The 23,708-nt window shown below is 51.5% G+C and overlaps 1 protein-coding gene across 2 annotated transcripts; it reads right to left on the bottom strand.

Annotated features, from left to right (window-relative positions):
• Positions 1–1,765: 1,765 nt before the first annotated feature.
• Positions 1,766–19,902, bottom strand: MAP3K10 (mitogen-activated protein kinase kinase kinase 10). Of its 2 annotated transcripts, XM_017887527.1 has the most exons (6): positions 18,656–19,902; positions 12,829–13,009; positions 6,129–6,277; positions 5,465–5,640; positions 4,615–4,861; positions 1,766–2,045 (listed from the first exon to the last, which is right to left on the bottom strand). In XM_017887527.1, the coding sequence occupies exons 1-6, from the start codon at positions 19,335–19,337 to the stop codon at positions 1,906–1,908; spliced, it is 1,575 nt and encodes a 524-aa protein (XP_017743016.1). In that variant the 5' UTR covers positions 19,338–19,902; the 3' UTR covers positions 1,766–1,905. The 2 variants fall into 2 exon arrangements, with proteins under 2 accessions (XP_017743016.1, XP_017743017.1); XM_017887528.1 differs by lacking the exon at positions 4,615–4,861 and having other exon boundaries at positions 1,894–2,045.
• Positions 19,903–23,708: the final 3,806 nt, after the last annotated feature.

Here is a 23,708-nt window from a genome sequence, read left to right as displayed (position 1 = left end):
TAAAAATACAAAAAAAACTAGCCGGGCGAGGTGGCGGCGCCTGTAGTCCCAGCTACTCGGGAGGCTGAGGCAGGAGAATGGCGTGAACCCGGGAGGCAGAGCTTGTAGTGAGCTGAGATCTGGCCACTGCACTCCAGCCTGGGTGACAGAGCGAGACTCCGTCTCAAAAAAAAAAAAAAGAAGAAAAGAAAATCAAATCCAGACTCTTATCCTGCCCTCAGGGCGCTACCTGATTTGAGCCCTGAGAACTCCCTGACCACAAAACCTACGTCCTCCTCCCATTCACTCAGCTCCAGCCAAGCGGGCTAACAAGCAGTCCACGCTGCTCCCACCTCCAGCTTTTGCCTTTGCTGCTCCCTCTGCCAGGGGCATGGTTCCCTGAGGTCTCAGCCTGTCTCAATCCTTAGAACGAAGGTCCCTGCTCAAACCTCACCTCCTCCCATAGGGCTTCCAGATGTAAAATAGCAACCCTTCTGTGATGGGTAATTTTATGCATCAACTTGACTGGGCTAAAGGACGCCTAGGTAGCTGGTTAAGCATGATTTCTGTGAGGGTGTTTCTGGAAGATTAGCATTTGAATCAGTGAACTGAGTCAAGAGAGATCATCCTCGCCAATGTGGGTGGGCACCGTCCAATCCGCTGAGGGTCCAGATAGAACAAAAAGAGAGTTAGCTTTTTGTCTAGGAAGGCGGAGAAAGGGTGAGTTTGCTCTCTGCATGAGCGTGGACATCCATCTTCTCCTGCCCTGACACATCGGACATTGGTACTCAGGTTCTCAGGTCTTTGGACAATTTTTTTTTTTTTTGAGACTGAGTCTCACTGTGTTGCCCAGTTTGGAGTGCAGTGGCACGATCTCGGCTCACTGCAACCTCTGCCTCCCAGGTTCAAGTGATTCTCCTGCCTCAGTCTCCCGAGTAGCTGAGATTACAGGCACGCGCCACCATGCCTGGCTAATTTTTGCATTTTTAGTAGAGACTGGGTTTCACCATGTTGGCCAGGCTGGTCTTGAACTCTTGACCTCAGGTGATCTGCCTGTCTTGGCCTCCCAAAGTGTTGGGATTACAGGTGTGAGCCACTGTGCTTGACCAGGTCTTTGGACTTGATTTGGAACTACATCAGATTGCAGGACTTCCCAGCTTCCATAATCGCATGGGCCAATTCCTCATAATACATCGATTTCTTTTGTTTTTGTTTTTAAGTAGAGATGGGGTCTCACTTTGTTGCCCAGGCTGGCATCGAACTCCTAGGCTCAAGCAATCCTCCCATTTCATCCTCCCAAAGTGGTGGGATTACAGGTATGAGTCACCGTGCCCAGCCAATACATCTCTTTCTATATTTCTAAACATAAGCTGTTGATTCTCTGAAGAACCGTGACTAATACGTCTCCTCTGAGCTCCTTTAAATAATTTATCACTACTAGAAATTATCCTGCTCCCGGGCGCGGCGGCTCATGCCTGTAATCCCAGCACTTTGCGAGGCTGAGGTGAGTGGATCACTTGAGGTTAGGAGTTCCATACTGGCCTGGCCAACATGCTCAAACCCCCATCTCTATTAAAAATACAAAAAATTAGGCAGGTGTGGTCGTGTGCGACTGTAACTATAGCTACTCGGGAGGCTGAGGCAGGAAAATCGCTGGAACACAGGAGGCAGAGGTTGCAGTGAGCCGAGATTGCACCACTGCACTCCAGCCTGGGAGACAGAGCAAGACTCCATCTCAAAAGAAAAGAAAAAAATAAAATAAAAGGGAAATTATCCTGCTTACAGACTTATTTGTTTACTGTCTGTTTCCCATGATAAGAATGAGGAAAAGGGCCTTGGCTTGTCTTCTTTCTTGCTGTTACTCTGGCTTGGTGCCAGGTATAAACATCGTGTGCAAAAATGTTTGTTCACTGACTGACTGACTGGTCAGGGCCTTGGGAGATACTCACGGCGAATGGCCCTCAGCCGGGGGATGATGCTGGGGCTTGCAGGGGGGCTGGCCCCATCAGATCCTTTCCGCTTATCCAGGGTTGGAGAGGCCTGGACTGTGATCTTATGCTCAAAGCCTGCAGAAAGAAAGAGAAGCTTTCCTAAGCAAATGGTTCCAGGGATTACCAAAGGGAAGTTTCCTCTGTAGAAGCAGAGAAGGAATTCTAGAATGGGACCACTGCCATGTTTCAGTCCTTAATGCAGTGGTTCTCACAGTGTGGACCCTAGAACAGCAGCATCACTGTCAGCTGAAAATTTCTTGGCAATGCAAATTCTTGGGCCTTCCCTGAATCAGCAAGTTGGGGTGAGGCTCAGCAATGGAACTGTGGTTTAATAAGCACAAGCACAAGAGCTCTAGCGGACCAAGGACCTAGGCCTCAGTGTCCAATATGGCGACCAGTAGCTACGTGCAGCAACCGAGCACTTGGAATGCGGCTTGTGCAATGGAGGAATTGGAGTTTAACCTTCATTTATCTAATTTTTAAACTGTATATCTATATTAAAGATGAATTCTCACTGTGGTGCCCAGGCTGGTCTTGAACTCTTGGCCTCAAAAAATCCTCCAGCATCCGCCTCCCAAAGTGTTGGGATTACAGGTGTGAGCCACCATGCCCAGTCAACTCTTTATTTTTTTGTAATTACAGTAATTTAAGTTTAAATTTTAAAAAGAGGTACTCCATTTGATTATTGGAAATTCATGTTTGGAACAACTTGGGTATGTGTATGTACTTTTTCAACTCTAACTTTTATGAAATCTAAATACAGATCAAATGTTTTTGATAGGTCAGGAACAGTAGCTCATGCCTGTAATCCCAGCACTTTGGGAGGGCTGCCTAAGCCCGGGAGTTCAAGACCACCCTGGGTAATATAGCAAGATTCCATCCCAGAAAAAAAATTTTTTTAATGAAAATTTTCTGTCCACATTTAGATGTGCTATAAATATAAAATACATCTGGATTTCAAAATTTTAGTGTGAAAAAAGAAGGTAAAATATCTCACAATTATTTTGTATTGATTGCATGGATATATTGGGCTAAATAAAAAATACATATATTTTTTGAGATGGAGTTTCACGCTTGTTGCCCAGGCTGGAGTGCAATGGCACGATCTCGGCTCGCTGCAACCTCTGCCTCCCACGTTCAAGCGATTCTCCTTCCTCAGCCTCCTGAGTAGCTGGGATTACAGGCATGTGCCACCACGCCCAGCTAATTTTGAAGTTTTAGTAGAGAAGGGATTTCTCCATGTTGGTCAGGCTGGTCTCGAACTCCTGACCTCAGCTGATCTGCCCGCCTCAGTCTCCCAAAGTGCTGGGATTACAGGCGTGAGCCACCACACCTGGCCTAATAAAAAATATTAAAATTGACATCTCTTATTTATTTTTGCTTTTATGTGTAGCTTACTAGAAAATTTAAAATTATACATGTGGCTTGCATTATATTTCCACTGGCCACTGCTGCTTAAGGCACTGCTTTCTGGCTTGTAACATCACAGAGAGAGACAACCAGACACTACGTGCCTCCCTCCTGAATGCATTACCTGGGAAGCAGTGTGGGGGAAAATAAAAATCAAACCTGAATCTGAATCTGATTAAGTCTTGAGATCCAATTATTAGGTTGATCCATGTGAAACTTCTGTTTTTGCAGGTCAAAATGGTCAAATATCAGCATATATACGTATAACTTAATTATATATTTTGTGACAGCGTCTCGCTCTGTCACCCAGGCTGGAGTGTAGTGACGCAATCTCAGCTCACTGCAACCTCTGCTTTCCAGGTTCAAGCGATGGTTGTGCCTCAGCCTCCCAAATAACTGGTATTAGAGGCACCTGCACCACCATGCCCAGCTAATTTTGTATTTTTAGTAGAGGTGGGATTTCACCATGTTGGCCAGGCTGCTCTAGAACTCCTGGCCTCAAGTGATCCACCCACTTTGGCCTCCCAAAGTGCTGGGATTACAGGCGTGAGCCACTGCTCCTGGCCAGATTAAAAAATATTTTAAAGAGAGATAAAATGAAAAAGAAATTTCAGAAGTGACTGTCCTAAGTATCAAGACAGATGCTCCTCTCAGAGTGTGGTGTGAGGTTGTGTTTGGAAGGGGCAGGTGGAAAGCACTTGGGATGGCTGTGAGGTTCTCTTTGCTTTCATGGGGGTGACTAGAGTAACTCACTTAGCTGTACGGGTTTTTGGTCATTTTCTTTTTTTCTTTCTTTCCCTTAGAGATAGGGTCTTGCTCTGCTGCCCAGACTGGAGTGCAGTGGTGCAATTACAGCTCAGTGCAGCCTCAAACTCCTGGACTCAAGTGATCCTCCCACCTCAGCCTCCCCAGTAGCTTGGACTATAATTGCACGCCAACATGCCCAGCTAATTAAAACACTTTTTTTTTTTTTTTTTTTTTGGGGGGGGGGTAAATATGGGGTCTATGTTGCCCAGGCTGGTCTCAAACTCCTGGCCTCAAGGTGATCCTCCCACCTTGGCCTCCCGAGTAGGGTGGGACTACAGGTGCTGGCCACTGCACTGGGCTGATCACTGACGATGTGTGATATATTTAGCAATAAAAACAAGTTGAAAAAGAAAAGGAAGAGATAAATCCTAGGTCAGGGCTGCTCCCAGCAGCCTCTGGGGGGCGTTTTGGGGACACGGGTGGGTACCGGAAGGCAGGCTGATGTGGCTGCCGCCTTCTCGCAGCTTGAGCAGGCGGCTGCGCTTGAAGTTGCCCTTGCGCTTGCGGACCCGGGGCTTCTCCTGGCTCAGTTGGCACATGAGCAGGTGCAGCTCCCTTTCCACGATGTCCATCTCGCGTTCTGCCAGCTCCTGCTCCCGCCGCCGCAGCTGCTCCTCCTGGAAGCGCTGCTCCTGCGCCGCCCGCAGCAGCTCCTCCTCACGGCTCCGAAGCTCCTGGGGAGGAGAGGCGGTGGCTGGGGGGAGGGGCTTAGCTGTTCTGCTTCCTGGGGAGGGACCCAGGGCTGCTGGGTCTGGTTGGTGCCTCACACAAGGTTACCTCGCTGTGGGGCACATTGGGTTCACCACCCGACTCATGCTTTGCTATCCAAGCTAGGTGCCAGGGCAGGGAACTGTGTTAGCCCAAAGAAAGGGGTGCTTTTCTTTCTTAACTCTTCAATTTAGGAAACTTCAGATATCCACAAAAGCAGAGAACAGTGCACCCCCCTGTACCCATCACCCAACTTCAACAATTACCTATGCTTTGCGAATCTTGTATCCCCGTCTTTCTCTCCTCTGGCCCTCTCTTCGTTTCTGCTGTGGTATTTTAAAGCCAACCCCAGACATCATGCAGTGTCACCTGTAAGTACTTCAGTACAGGGTGCCTTTTTCTTATTAATCCACCAACAGGAGGCTGTCTTTTCTTAATATGCAAAAAAGGCTCTCTTAACCCTGCATGGACCCAAAGGCTGGGGTTCAGGGGAGGGGTCTCTGAGCAGCCCAAGGCATCAGAACTCAGGGGTCTTGCTCCATCTTTCCCACCTTGCCCCCTGCCTTCACCTTCTCCTTGGTCCGAAGGTCATCAAACATGTGCTGAATCTCCAACTTCCAGTCTTCCTGCAGCGAGTGGAAGGACTCCAGTGGCATCTGGAACAGGGCTGACTGTTCGATGACTTCAAGCCGCTTCAAGATGCTGCCGAAATCTGGCCGTCCATGGGGGTCTGGGTCCCAGCATTCTAGGGTGGGAGGAGGAAGGACAGTGGTGGGGGGTGGAGGTATCAGTGGTCACATTCTGGGAACTCAGCCTGCTCAGAGGAAGGCAGAATTTCTGGGGACTGCAGACAAACAGCTGCTATGGAGCTGAGGAGAAGGGATTCAAAGCCAAGTTCCTGGCCAATTCCACTCAGTGAAATGCTGGGAGAGAAACCACGGGACCTGCACCCCCAGGAGAAACTGGTGGTGCAGTCAGGATCACAGTGGAATCCCAGGGCCAAGGAGTCCTAACAGGTTGTCCTGGAGAGCTCTGGGCCTGGCCCGAACAAGGGTTGGGGCATGGGGAACGGAGCCAACCATGGGGAGACTGTTTAGAGTCCAGTGAGTTCTAGCCCCTTCTCCCTCACTCCCAGGCCCACTGGTATGGATGGGTGTGAAGGGGCGAGGTCTGGGCCCACAGGTCCCTGCCACTTCAAGCTGAGCCTACCCTCACCACGGGGCCCCGGCTCACCCTCCAGGAGGCGGGCAAAGGGCTCGGGGCACGTGGAGGGAATGGGCAGCGTCAGCTTATTCATAGCCACGCCATACGCCACAGCCAAGGCGTCGATCTCACGGTAGGGAACCTCCCCAGTCAGCAGCTCCCACAGCAGCACCCCGAAGCTGCAGGCAGGGGAGAGGGAGGAGTGATATCACAGCCCACCCCAATCCTCACCTATACCCAGCCCTGCCCTTGGTCCCATGCAGGGCCGCCCTCACCCCAACACCCACTCCCGGCCAATGAGGTCACAAGAACTTGCTTTGACCTCTGTGGCCTTGTTCTCCAATAGATGGGGTGCGCTTGGCTCTCTGATGTCTCTCCTTTGCTCGGCCTCTCTTCCCTCTCCCCTACCTGAAAATCTTCAGGTCCTGTGTTCCTACTGGGCAAATCCATCTTTCTCATTTTTATTTTTGTAGAGATGGAGGTCTCACTATGTTGCCCAGGCTGGTCTCAAACTCCTGGGCTCAAGTGATCCTCCTGCCTCGGCTTCCCAAAGTGCTGGGATTATAGGCGTGAGCCACTGCACCCTGCCTAAATCCATCCTTCTCGGCCCTGGACTTTGAAGACCCCTGAGGCCTCACCTCCAAACACTCTCAGCCCATTCTAACCCCAACTTCATCTTGCAGCCACACTAAATACTGAACAGGCCCTGTTCTTTCTAACCTCTGGCCTTCACACATGCTGTTCCCTTTGTGGAGAACACTCTTCCCTTGTGTAACTATTTGTCCCTCAACTATTTGTCCCTCAAGTCTCAACTCAGGTTGCCCCCCGCTGCCAGGAAGCCTTCCTTGATTCCGTAGCCTCCAAAGCTAGGTTAGAGGCCCCTCCTCTATGTTTCCCAAAACACTCAGCACTTACCTCTAAAAACCAGTTAACATTATTTAACATTTATAAAGTGCTTACTGTGGGCCAGGCACTGTGCTAGGCACTCGGTAATCCTCACAACAGCCCTGTAAGGCAGAAGGGTTTGGTATGACCCCTGCTTTATCTGATGAGCAGGTACAGGCTCAGAGAGGTAAGGGGCTTGCCTGAGGTCACACAGCTAGTGAGTGGTGGAGCCACACCTGGACTCAGGTCTGCCTGCTGCCCACGACAATGCCTTCAGTGGCTCCATGGTACCAGGGCGTGCGTCACTGTGCTGTGGTCCCTACGAAGCTATCTTCCCCTGCAAACTCTACATCCTCCCAGATCCTGATGGTCATTCTGTGTGGTGTTTATTCTGGAGTAGATCCCTGGTCTCCCCCACTATCCACTCATGCATTCATTCAACACAGGTATATATTTTTTCAGACAAAGTCTCTGTCACCCAGGCTGGAGTGCAGTGGCATGATCTTGGCTCCCTGCAACCACTGCCTCTCAGGTTCAAGTGATTCTTGTGCTTCAGTCTCCCAAGTAGCTGGGATTACAGGTGCGCACCACCACCCCAGCTAATTTTTGTATTTTTAGTAGAGATGGGGTTTCACCACGTTGGCCAGGCTGGTCTCAAACTCCTGACCTCAGGTGATCCACCTGCCTCAGCCTCCCAAAGTGCTGGGATTACAGGCATGAGCCACTGCGCCCGGCCCATTCAACGTATACTTATTAAGTGCCTACTGTGTGCCAAGCACCATTCTAGACACTGGGAAGAGATAGACACAATCACTGCCCCCATGCAGCTTACAGCCTCCCATTCTTCAGTGACAGTGCTGGTGAACTGAGCTGGCCACATGCTGCCTGCATGAATTTTCCATTCTTTTTTGCAGCTAAGCATGTCCACATGACCACAGTTCTGGTGCATGGGATGTAGGAGGGGTGTAGTAGGCAACTAGCTTCCAGGAAGTGTCCGTAAAAGAAGGGGTGCCTGGCCGGGTGCGGTGGCTCATGCCTGTAATCCCAGCACTTTGGGAGGCCGAGGCAGGTGGATCACAAGGTCAGGAGATCGAGACCATCCTGGGCAACATGGTAAAACCCCGTCTCTACTAAAATACAAAATTAGCTGGGTGTGGTTGCGCGCGCCTGTAGTCCCAGCTGCTGGGGAAGCTGAGGCAGGAGAATTGCTTGAACCCCAGGAGGCGGAGCTTGCAGTGAGCCGAGATCACGCCACTTATACTTATTAAGTGCCTACTGTGTGCCAAGCACCATTCTAGACACTGGGAAGAGATAGACACAATCACTGCCCCCATGCAGCTTACAGCCTCCCATTCTTCAGTGACAGTGCTGGTGAACTGAGCTGGCCACATGCTGCCTGCATGAATTTTCCATTCTTTTTTGCAGCTAAGCATGTCCACATGACCACAGTTCTGGTGCATGGGATGTAGGAGGGGGTGTAGTAGGCAACTAGCTTCCAGGAAGTGTCCGTAAAAAGAAGGGGTGCCTGGCCGGGTGCGGTGGCTCATGCCTGTAATCCCAGCACTTTGGGAGGCCGAGGCAGGTGGATCACAAGGTCAGGAGATCGAGACCATCCTGGGCAACATGGTAAAACCCCGTCTCTACTAAAAATACAAAAATTAGCTGGGTGTGGTTGCGCGCGCCTGTAGTCCCAGCTGCTGGGGAAGCTGAGGCAGGAGAATTGCTTGAACCCCAGGAGGCGGAGCTTGCAGTGAGCCGAGATCACGCCACTGCACTCCAGCCTGGTGACAGAGTGAGACTCGGTCTCAAAAAAAAAAAAAAAAAAAAAAAAAAATAGCTTGGCATGATGGCGGGCGCCAGTAGTCCCAGCTACTTGGGAGGCTGAGGCAGGAGAATGGCATGAACCTGGGAGGCAGAGCTTGCAGTGAGCTGAGATAGCGCCACTGCACTCCAGCCTGGGCAACAGAGCAAGACTCTGTCTCAAAAAAAAAAAGAAAGGGTGCCCTTTTTCTCTTTTCCCCTTCCTATGGTTGGAATGTAGACATAAAAGTTGGACCCTGGGGGGTAGGGGGAAGGGGAGGGAGAGCATTAGGACAAATACCTAATGCACACGGGGCTTAAAACCTAGATGATGGGTTGATGGGTGCAGCAAACCACCATGGCACACGTACACCTATGTAACAAACCCTGCACATTCTGCATGTGCATCCCAGAACTTAAAAAAAAAAGCTGGAGTCTGGAGTTAGGCACAGTGGCTCATGCTTGTAATCTCAACACTTTGGGAGGCCAAGGCAAGAGAACCTCTTGAGCCCAAGAGATCGAGACCAGCCTAGAAAACAAAGTGAGACCTCATCTCTGCAAAAAGTTAGCCTGGCATGGTGGCATGCCTGTGGTCCCAGCTACGAGAGAGGCTGAGGTGGGAGGATCACTTGAGCCCAGGAGGTTGAGGCCGCAGTGATTTGTGATGGCATCACTGTACTCCAGCCTGGGTGACAGAGCAAGACCCTGTTTAAAAAAAAAAAAAAAAAAAAGCCGGGCACGGTGGCTCATGCCTGTAAACCCAGCACTTTAGGAGGCCCAGGTGGGCAGATCACGAGGTCAAGAGATCAAGACCATCCTGGCCAATATGGTGAAACCCATCTCTACTTAAAAAAATAAAATAAAATAACAAAAATTAGCCGGGCGTGGTGCCACACGCCTGTAGTCCCAGCTACTCGGGAGGCTGAGGCAGGAGAATTGCTTGAACCCAGGAGGCAGAGGTTGCAGTGAGCCGAGATCACGCCACTGCACTCTGGCCTGGGTGACAGAACAAGACTCCATCTCAAAAAAAAAAAAAAAAAAAAAAAAAAAGCTGGAGCTCAAGCAGTCATTTTGGATCATGAAGTAAACTTGAGAATGGAGACCACACAAGGTGGGGGAAAAAACAGTGGTTTATAACTGGAGGGTAGCATGATCCCTCTTTCCCATGTCCCGGGAAACCTATGGAGGTATTTTGATTGTTATAATGACTGGGAGTGTTACTGAAGTTTGTGGCTGGGAGGTGTGGATATCCTGCATCCTGGTAAGTACAGGACAGGACCACGCCAGAAAGAATTAGCCTGACCAGCCAGGCATGGTGGCTCATGCCTGTAATCCCAGTACTCTGGGAGGCCAAGGCAAGCGGATCATCTGAGGTCAGGAGTTCAAGACCAGCCTAGCCAACATGGTGAAACCCTGTCTCTACTAAAAATATAAAAAATCAGCCGATGCATGCCTATAATCTCAGCTACTTGGGAGGCTGAGGTGCGAGAATCACTTGAATCTGGGAGGAGGAGGTTGCAGTGAGCTGAGATTGTGCCATTGCACTCCAGCCTGGGTGGCAGAGCGAGACTCTGTCCCAAAAAAAAAAAAAAAAAAAAAGAAAAGAGAAAAAAAAGGTAGCACAAATGAATGCCTGATGTACAGCCAGTTGGAAATTCTCCCAAAGGGCTGCTCTGCTCTAGGCTGAGCCGGAGACTTCCTGTCTCTGTCCCATACCCATTAATTTGCTGCTTGGACAATCTGGAGCCTCAGCTGGGAATTGACGGGAACAGTAAATGGGGAGACCCAGGTTTGGCTCCAACCAAGCAGAAGGTCCTGGGTTGAAAGTCTCCACGGCCACCATCAACTCTCACTGGTGACAGCAACAGTCCCATCATTGGCCGTCTCTACCTAACAGTCAAAGGAGCTTTTAGTTTTTAATTTTTTTTTTTAGATGGAGTCTTGCTCTGTCGCCCAGGCTGGAGTGCAGTGGCACCATCTCAACCTCTGCCTCCTGCGTCAAGCAATTTCCCTGCCTCAGCCTGCTGAGTAGCTGGGACTACAGGCACCCACCACCACGCCTGGCTAATTTTTGTATTTTTAGTAGAGATGGGGTTTCACCATGTTGGCCAGGCTAGTCTTGAACTCCTGGCCTCAAGTGAACCACCCACCTTGGCCTCCCAAAGTGCCAGGATTACAGACGTGAGCCACCGTGCCCGGCAGAATTTTTGTATTTTTAATAGAGATGCGATTTCACCACGTTGGCCAGGCTGGCCTCAAACTCCTGGCCTCAAGTGATCCACCCACCTCAGCCTTCCAAAGTGCTGGGATTACCAGCGTGAGCCACCGCGCCCAACCTCCAAAGGAGCTTTTATTTACTTCCTTTTACAAAATTAACTTAAAATTTCTTTTCATACAGATGGGGTCTCACTATGTTGACCAGGCTGGTCTCAAATTCCTGGCCTCAAGCGATCCTCCCACCTTGGCATCCCAAAACACTGGGATTATAGGTGTGAGCTACCATGCCATTCAGACATGGCTCCTCATGGCCTCCCACTTCATTAGAATAAAACCTGAAGGCCACTCCCTCACCCACAGGGCCTTTCAGCTCCCTCTCCTACATCATTTCCTACCTCTCTCTGCCTTGCCTGCACAGTGGCAGCCACGTGGGCCTTGTTGCTGTTTCCGGAACACACCACGCTCACCTCAGCACCTCCTTTTGGGTACCTGCTCCCCCTGACTGGGCAGCTTCTTCCCCCAAACTTCTCGTGGCTGGTTCCTTTTTGCCACTCGGAACTCAGATGAAGTATCATTTCTCAGATTGCTCAGAGAAGCGTTCCCAAAAGTAGTCTTCCAGCCCTCAAAGCGCCTTCCTCTCAGCCCCTCGTGCTTCGTACTAACACTTTTTTCTGGTGTACTTAATTAGCTTTAAAAATTATAATTTTCTTAAAAACAGCTTTGTAAAAAAGAGCTTCTTGTATGTTTATTTACTTACTATTCCTGAGGGCAGGGATTGCGTCTATTTTTCTTCGCTGCTATATCCCTAGAACCCGGTGCAGGTGGATCAATGAATGAATGAGTGAATTCATCATTTTCCCATCTAACAGATGGGACGGTGCATGGGCTTGTGTCTGAGGGGGCTTTCAGTGCTGGCATCTACACGCTGTCTCTATGCCTTTTTAAATTTTTTCTGTTTTTGGAGACACAGTCTTGATCTGTCACCTAGGCTGGAGTGCAATGGCACGATCTCAGCTCACTGCAACCTCCACATCCTGGGTTCAAGTGATTCTCCTGCCTCAGCCTCCCAAGTAGTTGGGACTACAGGCACCCACCACCATGCCCAGGTAACTTTAGTATTTTTAGTAGAGATGGGGTTTCACCACGTTGGCCAGGCTGGTCTCAAACTCCTGACCTCAAGTGATCCACCCACCTCGGGCTCCCAAATTGCTCGGGGGGATGACAGGTGTGAGCCACGCTTCAGCCTCTGTCTCTAGGGGGATCTTGGTCTCTCTCCTCTCGTTAGATGAAGTTTTTTTTTTTTTCTGTTTTTGAGACAGAGTCTTGCTCTGTTGCCACAGGCTGGTGCAGTGCCAGATCTCCAGCTACTGCAAGCTCCGCCATCCCGCAGGTTTACGCCTCATTTTCCTCCTCAGCCTTCTGAGTAGCTGGGGACTACAGGCACCCGCCACCATCGCCTCCGCTAGTTTTTGTATTTTTCTAGTAAGAGACGGGGTTTCACCGTGTTAGCCAGCGGATCGGTGTCGATTTTCTCCTGACCTCGTGGAATCCACCCGTCTCGGCACTCCCAAGCAGTCGCTGGATTACAGGCTTGAGCCACCGTGCCGTGGCCTATGAATTTTTTATTCTAATCCAACGTTGCCCCTAGTTGCCATTTGTGCTAGCTGAACAGGTAACTGGCACCTGTCTGGTGGCCTGACCTTGCCAGCAGGCCCCTTTGTCAGACTGAGATCGTGGCTTCAGCAGGAGACCCTCCCTCCCACTCTGCCCTCACCCCTTCCTCCCTCCCTCACTCCGCAGAGGTCATCCCGGCCGCGCCTTTCAGCACCTCCAGACATCACTGCTTTTGGAGAAGAGGGAGAGACGGATAACCTCCGGAGCCATCCAGGCATAGGTCCCCGCGGCACTCATCTTGGTGGTCTTGTGCCACTCGCGGGCGAGGCCAAAGTCTGTGATCTTGAGCACCGTGTCTGCGAGGTTGTGGTTCTCGATGGCCTCCAGGATCAGGACTGTGGGGTGGGAAGAAAGGTGGGTCACCCCAGACTTGCCGTGTTGCAGACCCAAGTGTTTCGGCCCGCCGCCTCAGTCAGAAACACGTTTCTCCTCTCACTGCCTCAGGCTGCCCCACTCTGTAGCAGCTCCTTTCCTGGCCTGGAACATCCATGAGCCCCTCCACCCAGGTCTAATCCCTGTCCCAGGCTCCCATGAGGGAGTAGGGAGCTCCTCCTGCATCCTCTGCCCTCCTGACTCTGTCCTGGGCTTTGGGGAGCTCCATGAATGGTCGAGAACCAACAGCCAAGGCTGAAGCAGGTCACTTGAGCCCAGGAGTTCGAGACCAGCCTGTGCAACATAGCAAGACCCCATCTCTACAAAAAATTTTTAAAAAATACCTGGTTGTGGTGGTGCATCTCTATAGTCCCAGCTACTTGGGGGGCTGAGTTGGGAGGATCACTTGAGCCTGAGAGGTTGAGGCTGCAGTGAGCCATGGTCTTGCCATTGCACTCCAGCCTGGGCAACAGAGTGAGACCTTGTCTCAAAAAAAAGAAACAACAGCCAAGGTCTTGGTCATCCAGGCCTTGAGTTCCCAGCTACCCTGGAAGCAGGAACTGCAAACCTTGGGCAGAAGGGAGGAACATGGCTTCCCCATTGTGTCTGTCACCCCTGTGGCACACTGCAGTCAGGGTCCCAATTCTACCCCTTCCTGTGTCCACACTCTTTGCCATGAGACTTTGCCATTCTTTTTGCTAAAGAGGCAGAGTATGGCTGGGCATGGTGGCTCACACCTGTAATCCCAGCACTTTGGGAGGCTGAGGTGGGTGGATCACTTGAGGTCAGGAGTTTGAGACCAGCCTGGCCAACATGGTAAAACCCTGTCTCTACTAAAAATACAAAAATTAGCCGGGGATCATGGTGCTCGCCTGTAATCCCAGCTACTCAGAAGGCTGAGGCATGAGAATCGCTTGAACATGGGAGGTGGAGGTTGCAGTGAGCTGAGATTGTGCCACTGCACTCCAGCCTGGGTGACAGAGTGAGACTCTGTTCTCAGAAAAAAAAAAAAAAAAAAAAAAAAAAGGGCAGAGTGCACCCTGACTCTGGCTCAGCCGTATGACTTGCTTTGGCTAAGAATGACAGGGTGCCAATTCCAAGCCGAGGCCTCGCATGTCTGCGGGCCCTCTTGCACTTGTCTGATCACCGTGACAACATGCCTCAGCTACCCTGCTTGTCCAAGAAGATGAGAGCTACTTGGAGCAAAGCCTCTCCAGCTGAGCCCAGCCTCCATCGGTTTACCCTCCAGCTGGTCTGCAAATGCACCAGCAGTAATAAACAATGGTTGTTTTAAGATGCCGAGTTTTGGGGGTAGCTTATTACACAGCATTATTGTGACAAAATCTGACTGATGTGTTCCCTAAACATACTGGATGGTTCCAGCTTACTTTCTACCAGGGTTGTCACTAACAGTGATGAGGATCATGGCTAGTGTTTGTACTGTGCTAAGCTCTCTATACGAATTGACTCACAAACGACCTCCCCCTTTTTTTTTTTTTTTTTTTTTTTAAAGAGACAGGGTTGGCCAGGAGCAGCGGCTCATGCCTGTAATCCCAGCACTTTGGGAGGCCAAGGCAGGTGGATCACTTGAGGTCAGGAGTCCGAGACCAGGCTGGCCAACATGGTGAAACCCTGACTCTACTATAAATATAAAAATTAGCTGGGTGTGGTGGCAGGTGCCTATAATCCCAGCTACTTGGGAGGCTTTGGCGAGAGGATCACTTGAACCTGGGAGGTGGAGGTTGTAATGAGCCAAGATCGCGCCACTGCACTCCAGCATGGATGACAGAGCAAGACTCCATCTCAATGAAAAAAAAAATAAAGAGACAGGGTCTTTTTCTGTCACTCAAACTGGAGTGCAGTGGTGTGATTATGGCTTGCTGTAGCCTCAAACTTCTGGGCTTAAGCAATCCTCCAGCCATGGCCTCCCAAAGTGCTGGGATTACAAGAGTACCACTGCACCCAGCCACAACCCATTTTTCTTGACTAGCCAACAGAGGCTCAGAAGTCACTTGGCCAAGAGATCACATGGTTAGAAGATGGCAGGACAAAGGCTTGAATTAGTTTTGTCATCAGAGCCCAATTTAACTGCTGGGATATTTTACTACCTTCCATCACACAGAGGCCCCAAAGTATACAGTGTGCTGCCTGGGTTTGAATCTCAGCTCTGCTTCTTCCTAGCTGCATACCCTTGTACAGTTTACTTTAATCTTTACAACGAGACTTCTCCTCTGTTAAATAGGGCTGGTAACAGAATTTACCTTCTACCGTTATAGTAAAAATTTATTGCCTGAAACAATAGGGCCTTTAAGAGTGCTAGCTGTTATTATTAGTGTGTGATGTTGCCATAATTGCTCTGAATTTCTCCACCTTTCTCTTTTGCCATTCCTGGCTACTTACCAGTCATAACAATAATAGTAAGGTAGTTCTACTATCATGCCCATTTGGCAGATGAAGGAACTGAAGGTGGCAGAGATCAGCAAATCACCCAGGGTCACACAATTGATAATCCTGCCCATCCTTTAAAGCCGAGCTTCAGACTGGGCACGGTGGCTCATGCCTGAAATCCCAGCACTTTGGGAGGCCAAGGCAGGTGGATCATCTGAGGTCAGGAGTTCAAGACCAGCCTGGCCAACATGGCGAGACCCCTGTCTCTATTACAAATACAAAAATTAGCCAGGTGTGGTGGCGCACGCCTGTAGCCCTGGCTACTTGGAAAGCTGAGGTGGAAGAATCACTTGAACCCGGGAGGTGGAAGGTGCAGTGAGCTGCGATCATGCTACTGCACTCCAGCCTGGATCATAGACTGAGATGATTCTGTCTCAAAAAAAAAAAAAAAAAAAAACCCAGCTTCAATGCCACCCCCTCCTGGAAGCACCCCCCCAACCCAGTAAATTCCTAGCCTGTGACTCCACCTCTGCAGAAGCTTTCCCTTCTTAAATCCCCACCTCTCCTGTTTGTGTCGAAACCCTGTGACAGAGGGACTATCTCATGGTTTTACGCTTTATTTCTGTATTTCCCAGGATGGGCCTAAGTCAGTCCCCCTTCAAAATCTGTATGTGATCATGTCACTCCCTGCTTCAAATCCTCTAATGGCTTCCACTACATCAAATAAAATACCCCAAGTCCTCACCATGGCCCCCAAGGTCCTATGTGATCTTGCTCCTGCCTGCCTTTCTGATCCTACTTCCTCCCATCTCTGCCTCAATGCCTGCTGTTCTGGTCTTGCTATTCTCCAGTGAGCCACACTCACTCCCACTTCAGGATATGCGCCCCACTGTTCCCCTTCCCCAGATCTTTGTAAGGCTGGGTCCCCTTTGTTCAGGTCTCTGCTCAAATGTTGCCTTCCCTGACCGCCCAATGTAAAGAAACCCTCTGCTCCAGCCTTTGCCTTAGTCCACTGAGAGCCCCTGATACTCTCTGAAATTTTGGTATCCATCTATTCATCATTTTTTCCTGTTCACCGGAATATAAATTCCATAATGGGGGGAGGGGGAAATCTTGCCTTGTTCACTTCTGTAATCCCAGAGCTGAGGACAGTGCCTAGTACAGACTAGGCGCTTAATAATTACTGGTGGAATGAACCAATGAATGAATGATGGCAGGTGAGGAACTCCTTAGGGTAGGATGAGTGGGGAAGCAGTGCTGTGGAGGCACTGTGTCCTCTGTGTCTGGCGCAGAGCAGACCCATCACCCAGGAGGAAGCCCTGGCCATAAGAGGCCCACTGTCTCTTTGGCCAGATAACACTGGCTACAAAAAACCTGGGGGTGTGGGACGTGCTGTCAATCAGCAGGGGCGAGGAAGGACCGAGGAGCCCCAGCCATCAACAGGAACATGCTGGGTGGCCCTGCCTCCATTTACCCAACATTTCAGAGGTGCTGGGGCATAAGCATCAGTTCCCCAGACATGGTACCAGCCCTGGCACATCGTGGTCATGTATTAGCTCTTTTTTTTTTTTCTTTTTGAGATGGAGTCTTGCTCTGTCACCCAGGCTGGAGTGCAATGGTGCAATCTCAGCTCACTGCAACCACCACCTCCTGGATTCAAGCAATTCTTCTGTCTCAGCCTCTGAGTAGCTGGGATTACAGGCGCATGCCACCACACCCAGCTAATTTTTGTATTTTCAGTAGAGACGGGGTTTCACCATATTGGTCAGGCTGGTCTCAAACTCCTGACCTCAGATGATGCACCCACCTCGGCATCCCAAGGTGCTGGGATTACAGGCGTGAACCACCGCGCCCTGCCAAGCTCTCTGTTGATACACAAATGTCAGGCTTGGGAGGCAAGGAAGATGCAGTCCCTCCATTCTAGGGGCTTACAGTTGCTATGGGTGGGGGAATAGCAATATATTCATAAAAATAGTGGGATGGATTAAAATAAATTTCAATATGTAGAAGTGATAGAAATCAGGAGTAGATGAGATATGGGTGTTGAGAGCAAAGGGGGCACCCTCACATTTCAGGGCTTAAGTGTAAGTGATGTGAGGGCCGGGGACATGCTGGCTTCCTCCACTGCTGATGCCTCTGCTTAGCACATGATCTGGCCTGGTAAATACCAAATGGAATAATTAACAAATAAATGAAGAAATGAAAGGGAGTGAGATGGGGCAGAGCAAGAATGGGAGAGCCAGGAATGTAAGATTTTTTTCTTGCTGTATCCCTGGGACAGGGTCTGACACACAGCACCCTGGAAATATCTGTGGAATGAATGAATGAAATTGCTAACCTGTGAGTACTGTCAGGGCAGAAACCATGGCTATCTTAGTCCCAGTTGGGCTCCTGCTTAATAGGTGCTCAATTAATACTTCCTGACGCCACATGAAGCTCCTTGATCTAGAAATGAGTCCTGTAGAACGTTCCCTTCTACCTGGCTCCATTATTTATTCAACCAACCAATCAACTTTGGAGAACCTGTCAGGCAGCCTGGAAGCTTTTATATAAGCCACATGCATTTAATTCCTCCCTCGTCTTTTCCAGTTTGCCTTGGCCAGCTGGGCCTATGAAGACTCCAGGAAATGGTTCTCAACTGGGGGGTGATTCTGCCCCCCAGGGGACATTTGCAATGCCTGGAGACATTTTTGGTTGTCATAGCTGGGGATAGGGGGCAGGGAATGCTAATGGCATCTAGTTGGAAGAGGCTGAAGATGCCGCTAAGCAACTCACAATTCACAGGACAGCCTCTACAACAATGATCCGGCCTCAAGTGCCAATAGTGCTGGGGTTGAGAGACACTGACTCCAGAAGGGGTAGGCTCTTTTTGTCTCTGCCTGGTGGACTCTGGCAGCATGGCTGGATGGTGAGCACCTTGAAGGCAGGCACTGCATCTGTCCTGTTCACGCAGGAACACAGGTGTTCATGGATACATGTTTATTGAGCGATTGTGACTCTGCAGCCTGGGAGGCAGTTAAGTCCTTCAACCTTTCTGAGCCTCCTTTTTCTCCCTTAAGGCCGGCAAGGCCTACCTCACCTTCATCCTGAAGGTATCATACTGCTGCCCCTTTTCGCTCCAGGCACAGTGTCATCTGGTGTCCCTCACCCTGTTTCCCACCACCTAGGCCTGGCCTCGAGAGGTTCTGTGGAAGGAATTTTAGGGAGAGGACACCACTTACTGTTGATGGACTTGAGGTCCCGGTGGATGATGGGCACAGGGGCACCATTGTGTAGGTAGTTCATGCCCCGGGCCACCTGCACAGCCCAGTTGACCAGCACGTGAGGTGGCACCCGGCGACCTGCCAGCACCCTGCTCAGTGCGCCACCCCGGGCATACTCCATCACTAGGCAGAGGTGTGGGGGGTTGAGGCAGGCGCCCCTAAGGGCAATGATGTTGGGGTGCTGCAGGGCTCCAAAGAGCCGGGCTTCCTGGCACACCTGCTCCGCTGTCACTGCCGGGTCTTTCTCAGGGTCCAGCCGGGCGGCCTTGACGGCCACCTCCTCGCCACGCCACAGAGCCCGATAGACCTTGCCAAAGCCCCCCACACCGATGATCTCCTCTAGCTGCAGCTCGTGGAAGGGGATCTCCTGGGGCAGCTGGAGGCCCGCGGGTGCAGCACGAGCGCCGGGAGCCACGTAGTTGCTGGGGAAGACGCCCACGCGGCCGCTGGGGAGCTGCCCGGTCCACCAGCCCTCATCGCCGGACACTGCACAGTCTTGGGAAAGCACCTGGACGCGATCGCCCCTCCGCAGGGTCAGCTCCTCGTCGCCCGCTGCCTCGTAGTCGAACACCGCGGTCCAGACGGGCCCCGCGGGGGTCGTGCCCCACTCCTTGGCCGCCACCCCCTCCTCCTCCTCCATGGGGGAGGGGCCGGGGGCTGCGGGAGGCCGCTTCACACAGGCTGCCCGCAGGATGCAGAGGGCGGGCCCCGGCGGCCGGGATGGAGGGCAGTCCCTGCGGTGTCTAGGGGGCTCCTGAGGGCCATGGCTGGGGCGCCCTCCGCAGGAGCAAGAAAAACCCCCCTTTCAAAGGGCAGGCTCGACCCTTCCGATTTGGCTGTCCGGGCGGGGCGCGGTGGGAGTGGGGCGGCAGGTTCACCTGTGCCTCCCAAGCGGCAGGTGACTAAGAGGGCCTGGCCGCGCGGCTCTCGAATGCCCACCGGGGTCCGCCGGTGGGGGACGAGGGCGAGGGCGGCAGGCAGTCCCTGTTCCCCGCGCCGCTCACCCCGCGCAGCTCCACCGGCGGCCCCCGGCTCCGCATCCCGGGCCACGACTGCCGGGCCGGGCTGGGGTGGCGGGGGCCCCTGGGGCGGCCGCCCCGGCGTTCGGGGGTGGCGCGGCCCTCGGCCTCCTCACGCTCGGGGCAGTCGGGGTGGGCCCCCATCCTTGGGCACCGGCCTCACCGGCCTCCGGTCGGCCCCAGCCCCTGCCCCCGCCCGTGCTGCTTCCCGGGGCAGCCGGCGGGGCCCGAGTGACGTGTGGGCGCCGCCGCCGCGGTGCCGCCTGGGAGTTGTAGTCTCTGGCCGTGCGGCCTCGGGGCCCTGCCCTCAGCGCCCCCCCGCAGAGCCCCGCGGCCAGCCTGGGGCCGCAGTGGACATGACACCCCACGGGGCCGAGGGAGTCCTCCCGGGGAGATGAGCCCGGCCTCGGCCCCTCCTTCGGACGCGGCGTAGCGGGTGCCCAGGGCTGGGGGAAGCGCTCCTCACAGACCCTGCTGGGGCCGCGGCCCAGGATAGGGTGCATTGCAACGGACGGGATTAGCAACGCGAAAAATAGGAGCTGCATGCATGACGGTGACTGCCCAGAGCTGCGAACGCAGCCTGGACCCGGTCCCTGAGGCAGGACGGTCCCTCGGACCCCCGAGCCAAGATGCACGCTGGGAACTGTAGTCCGCGCGGGGACCTGGCGCTGCAGGGGGCGGTCCCCAAATCGCGGGCTGCAGGCGTCGGCGGGTGGTTGGAGCAAGTAAGGGGTCGGGCCGGTGGCGGGACCCTGCGGGGAAGATGGGGCTGGGAGGATGTGTTTAGTGCCTCTGGGGATGTCACAGCCACGTCAGCTTTCCCCACCAGCTCTGGGTTCCTCTGCTGAAGTCAGAACTGCTCTTGAGAGTCCCCGATTCCTATTTTATAGGAGTTTCAATTTCGGGGAGCTTAATGTGCATGTTGTGTTCAGTGCTTTGTACACGTGGTATCGTTAAGTCTTCACAAAGAGCCCCATTTTACAGATGACTCATAGAGAAGTGAAGTCATTTGCGCAAGGCTACAGAGCTATAAATGGCAAAGCAAGAATGAAAGGCAGTTTTAAAAATTAACAACCAGGCCAGGCGCGGTGGCTCACGCCTGTAATCCCAGCACTTTGGGAGGCCAAGGCGGGCGGATCACGGGCGGATCACGAGGCCAGGAGTTCGTGACCAGCCTGGCCAGCATGGTGAAACCCCGTCTCTAATATTAAAAAAAAAAAAAAAAAAAAAAAAAAAATTAGCCGGGCGTGGTGGTGTGCGCCTGTAATCCCAGCTACTCCAGAGGCTGAGGCAGGAGAAGCGCTTGAACCCGGAAGGCAGAGGTTGCAGTGAGCCAAGATCGCACCACAGCACTCCAGCCTGGACTACAGGGCGAGACTCCGTCTCAAAAAAAAAGAAAAAAGAAAAAAGAAAAAAATAACAACCATCGCCATGATTAACAACGGCAACAAAAATACTGCTTTTCCAGTTAAAGAATGAGGAAAATGGGTCCCGCAGAGGTTCAGTGACTTCCTCAAGACCTCTAAGCTTTTAAGAGGCAAAATTCTGGGTCTTTTTACTTGGCTTCTCCTGAGTGGTATGGGGTCTAGAGGGAGGAGAGAAGAAGAGGAAATAAGAGGGGCTCTAGTGCCCAAACTCCAGAGAACTGCCCCTCAGGCTCCTTGGGAAATCGTTCCACTCTCAGAGGGAAGTGGGTTACCTGGTCTCCTGGCTACCTAGCAGGGACACTCGGAACATATCAAAAATGCTTGCTGGAAGAGAGAGCCCCAGCTTCATTCTGAGTATGTGTTTCTGCTATAACCTGCTATATGCATTCTTTAAAAACCTTCAGTTCTTCAAAACGGTGCACTAAAATTAACAAGACTTCATGGAAAAAATAGTTAGAGACAGATTGCTCAAAATATATGCAATTGGCTGGGCATGGTGGCTCATGCCTGTAATCCCAGCATTTTCGGAGGCTGAGGAGGAAGAATCACTGGAGTCCAGGAGTTTCAGACTAGCCTGGGCAACATAGGGAGGCTCTATCTCTACAAAAAAAAAAAATTAACCAGGTGTGGTGTTGCACACCTGTGTTCCCAGCTGCTTGGAAGGCTGAGGTATAGGGGGATTACCTGAGCCCAGGAGGTCGAGGCTACTGAGAGCTGTGATCGGGCCACTACACTACAGCCTGAGAGACAGAGCTAGACCCTGACTCCAAAAAAAAAGAAAAGAAAAGAAAAAAAGAGAAGTAAAATAAAACCTATATACAACTTTTTTTATTTTTTTTTATTGTTTTTATTTTTGAGATGGAGTCCCGCTCTGTCGCCAGACTGGAGTGCAGTGGCACGATCTTGGCACACCACAACCTCCGACTCCCTGGTTCAAGTGATTCTCCTGCCTCAGCCTCCCGAGTAGCTGGAATTACAGGTGCGCACCACCGTGCCCAGCTAATTTTTGTATTTTTAGTAGAGACAGAGTTTCACAGTGTTCGCCAGGATAGTCTCCATTTCCTGACCTTGTGATCCTCCCGCTTCAGCCTCTCAAAGTGCTGGGATTACAAGTGTGAGGCACCGTGCCTGGCCTCTTGGATACAACTTTATATTCAGAGTGCTACAAAACCAATAATGATGTTAATAGGAACAGTAGAGTAGGTAAATTTCCATGAGCATTTGCTTTCAGCAGCACTTTGCAGCCTTGAAGGCTGGGGCTTGTGCTTCCTCCTTGGGGATGCTGGTCTGGAGATATTAACTATTGATGGGGATCGTTTTCATCAGAATTCAAAATGTGATCCAAGGTGTGATCTTTTTCATTAATCTGTTATTTTAATATGGGAGAAATATATTTGCAATTTCTTCATCTGCATTCATGGCTTTGCCCTATGCCTAACATTATGACAAACATGGTGGTCTTTGAAGTCACTAAAGCAGCTGCCGTGGATCTAAAGGAAGACACTTCTGTACATTTGCAGCTTTTTCCTCTGAAGATCTTTTAGTACTAAGGTTTCCCCTTCAACTGTGAGAAAGCTTGGCCCTGATTGCTTCAAAATGTTAACTTCCTGGAGAAAATTGCATGTTAACCAACATGCTTGTGTTATGCTGACATCATTACTCCGTTTACCAATCATTTATGGGGTGATTCATCTCAAAGAAGCAAATAGAGGCCGAGGGCGGTGGCTCACACACCTGTAAATCGCAGCACTTTGGGAGGCTGAGGCAGGCAAATCACCTGAGGTCAGGAGTTTGAGACCAGCCTGGACAACATGGTGAAACCTCATCTCTACTAAATATACAAAAATTAGCTGGGGGTGGTGGTGGGCACCTGTAATCTCAGCTACTCAGGAGGGTGAGGCAGGAGAATCGCTTGAATCTGGGAGGCGGAGGTTGCAGTGAGCCGAGATCAAGCCACTGTACTCTAGCCTGAACGACAAAGGGAGACTCTGGAAGGAGCAAATGGGCTGCACAACAGGTTGTCTCTGGGCCAGGCACGGTGGCTGACACCTGTAATCCCAGTACTTTGGGAGGCCGAGGCGGGCGGATCATCACGAGGTCAGGAGATCGAGACCATCCTGGCTAACACGGTGAAACTCCATCTCTACTAAAAATACAAAAAATTAGCTGGGCGTGGTGGCAGGGGCTTGTAGTCCTAGCTACTCGGGAGGCTGAGGCAGGAGAATGGCGTGAGCCAAGATGGCGCCACTGCACCCCACCCTGGGAGACAGAGTGAGACTCTGTCTACAAACAAACAAACAAACAAACAAAAAACCTTGGATGGCCGGGCGTGGAGGCTCACGCCTGTAATCCCAGCACTTTGGGAGGCCAAGGCGGGTAAATCACAAGGTTAGGAGTTCAAGACCAGCCATAGCCAACATTGTGAAACCCCGTCTCTACTAAAAATACAAAAATTAGCCAGGGCGTGGTGGCGGTCACCTGTAATCCCAGCTGCTCGCGAGGCTGAGGCAGGAGAATTGCTTGAACCGGGGGGCAGAGGTTGTAGTGAGCTGAGATTGTGCCACT

This window comes from Rhinopithecus bieti, unplaced genomic scaffold, assembly GCF_001698545.2.
Source record: "Rhinopithecus bieti isolate Rb0 unplaced genomic scaffold, ASM169854v2 scaffold_15776, whole genome shotgun sequence".
In the NCBI taxonomy this organism is placed as follows: domain Eukaryota; kingdom Metazoa; phylum Chordata; class Mammalia; order Primates; family Cercopithecidae; genus Rhinopithecus; species Rhinopithecus bieti.
Note: the sequence above shows the minus strand (reverse complement) of the source record. Positions and strands in the feature narration are given on the sequence as shown.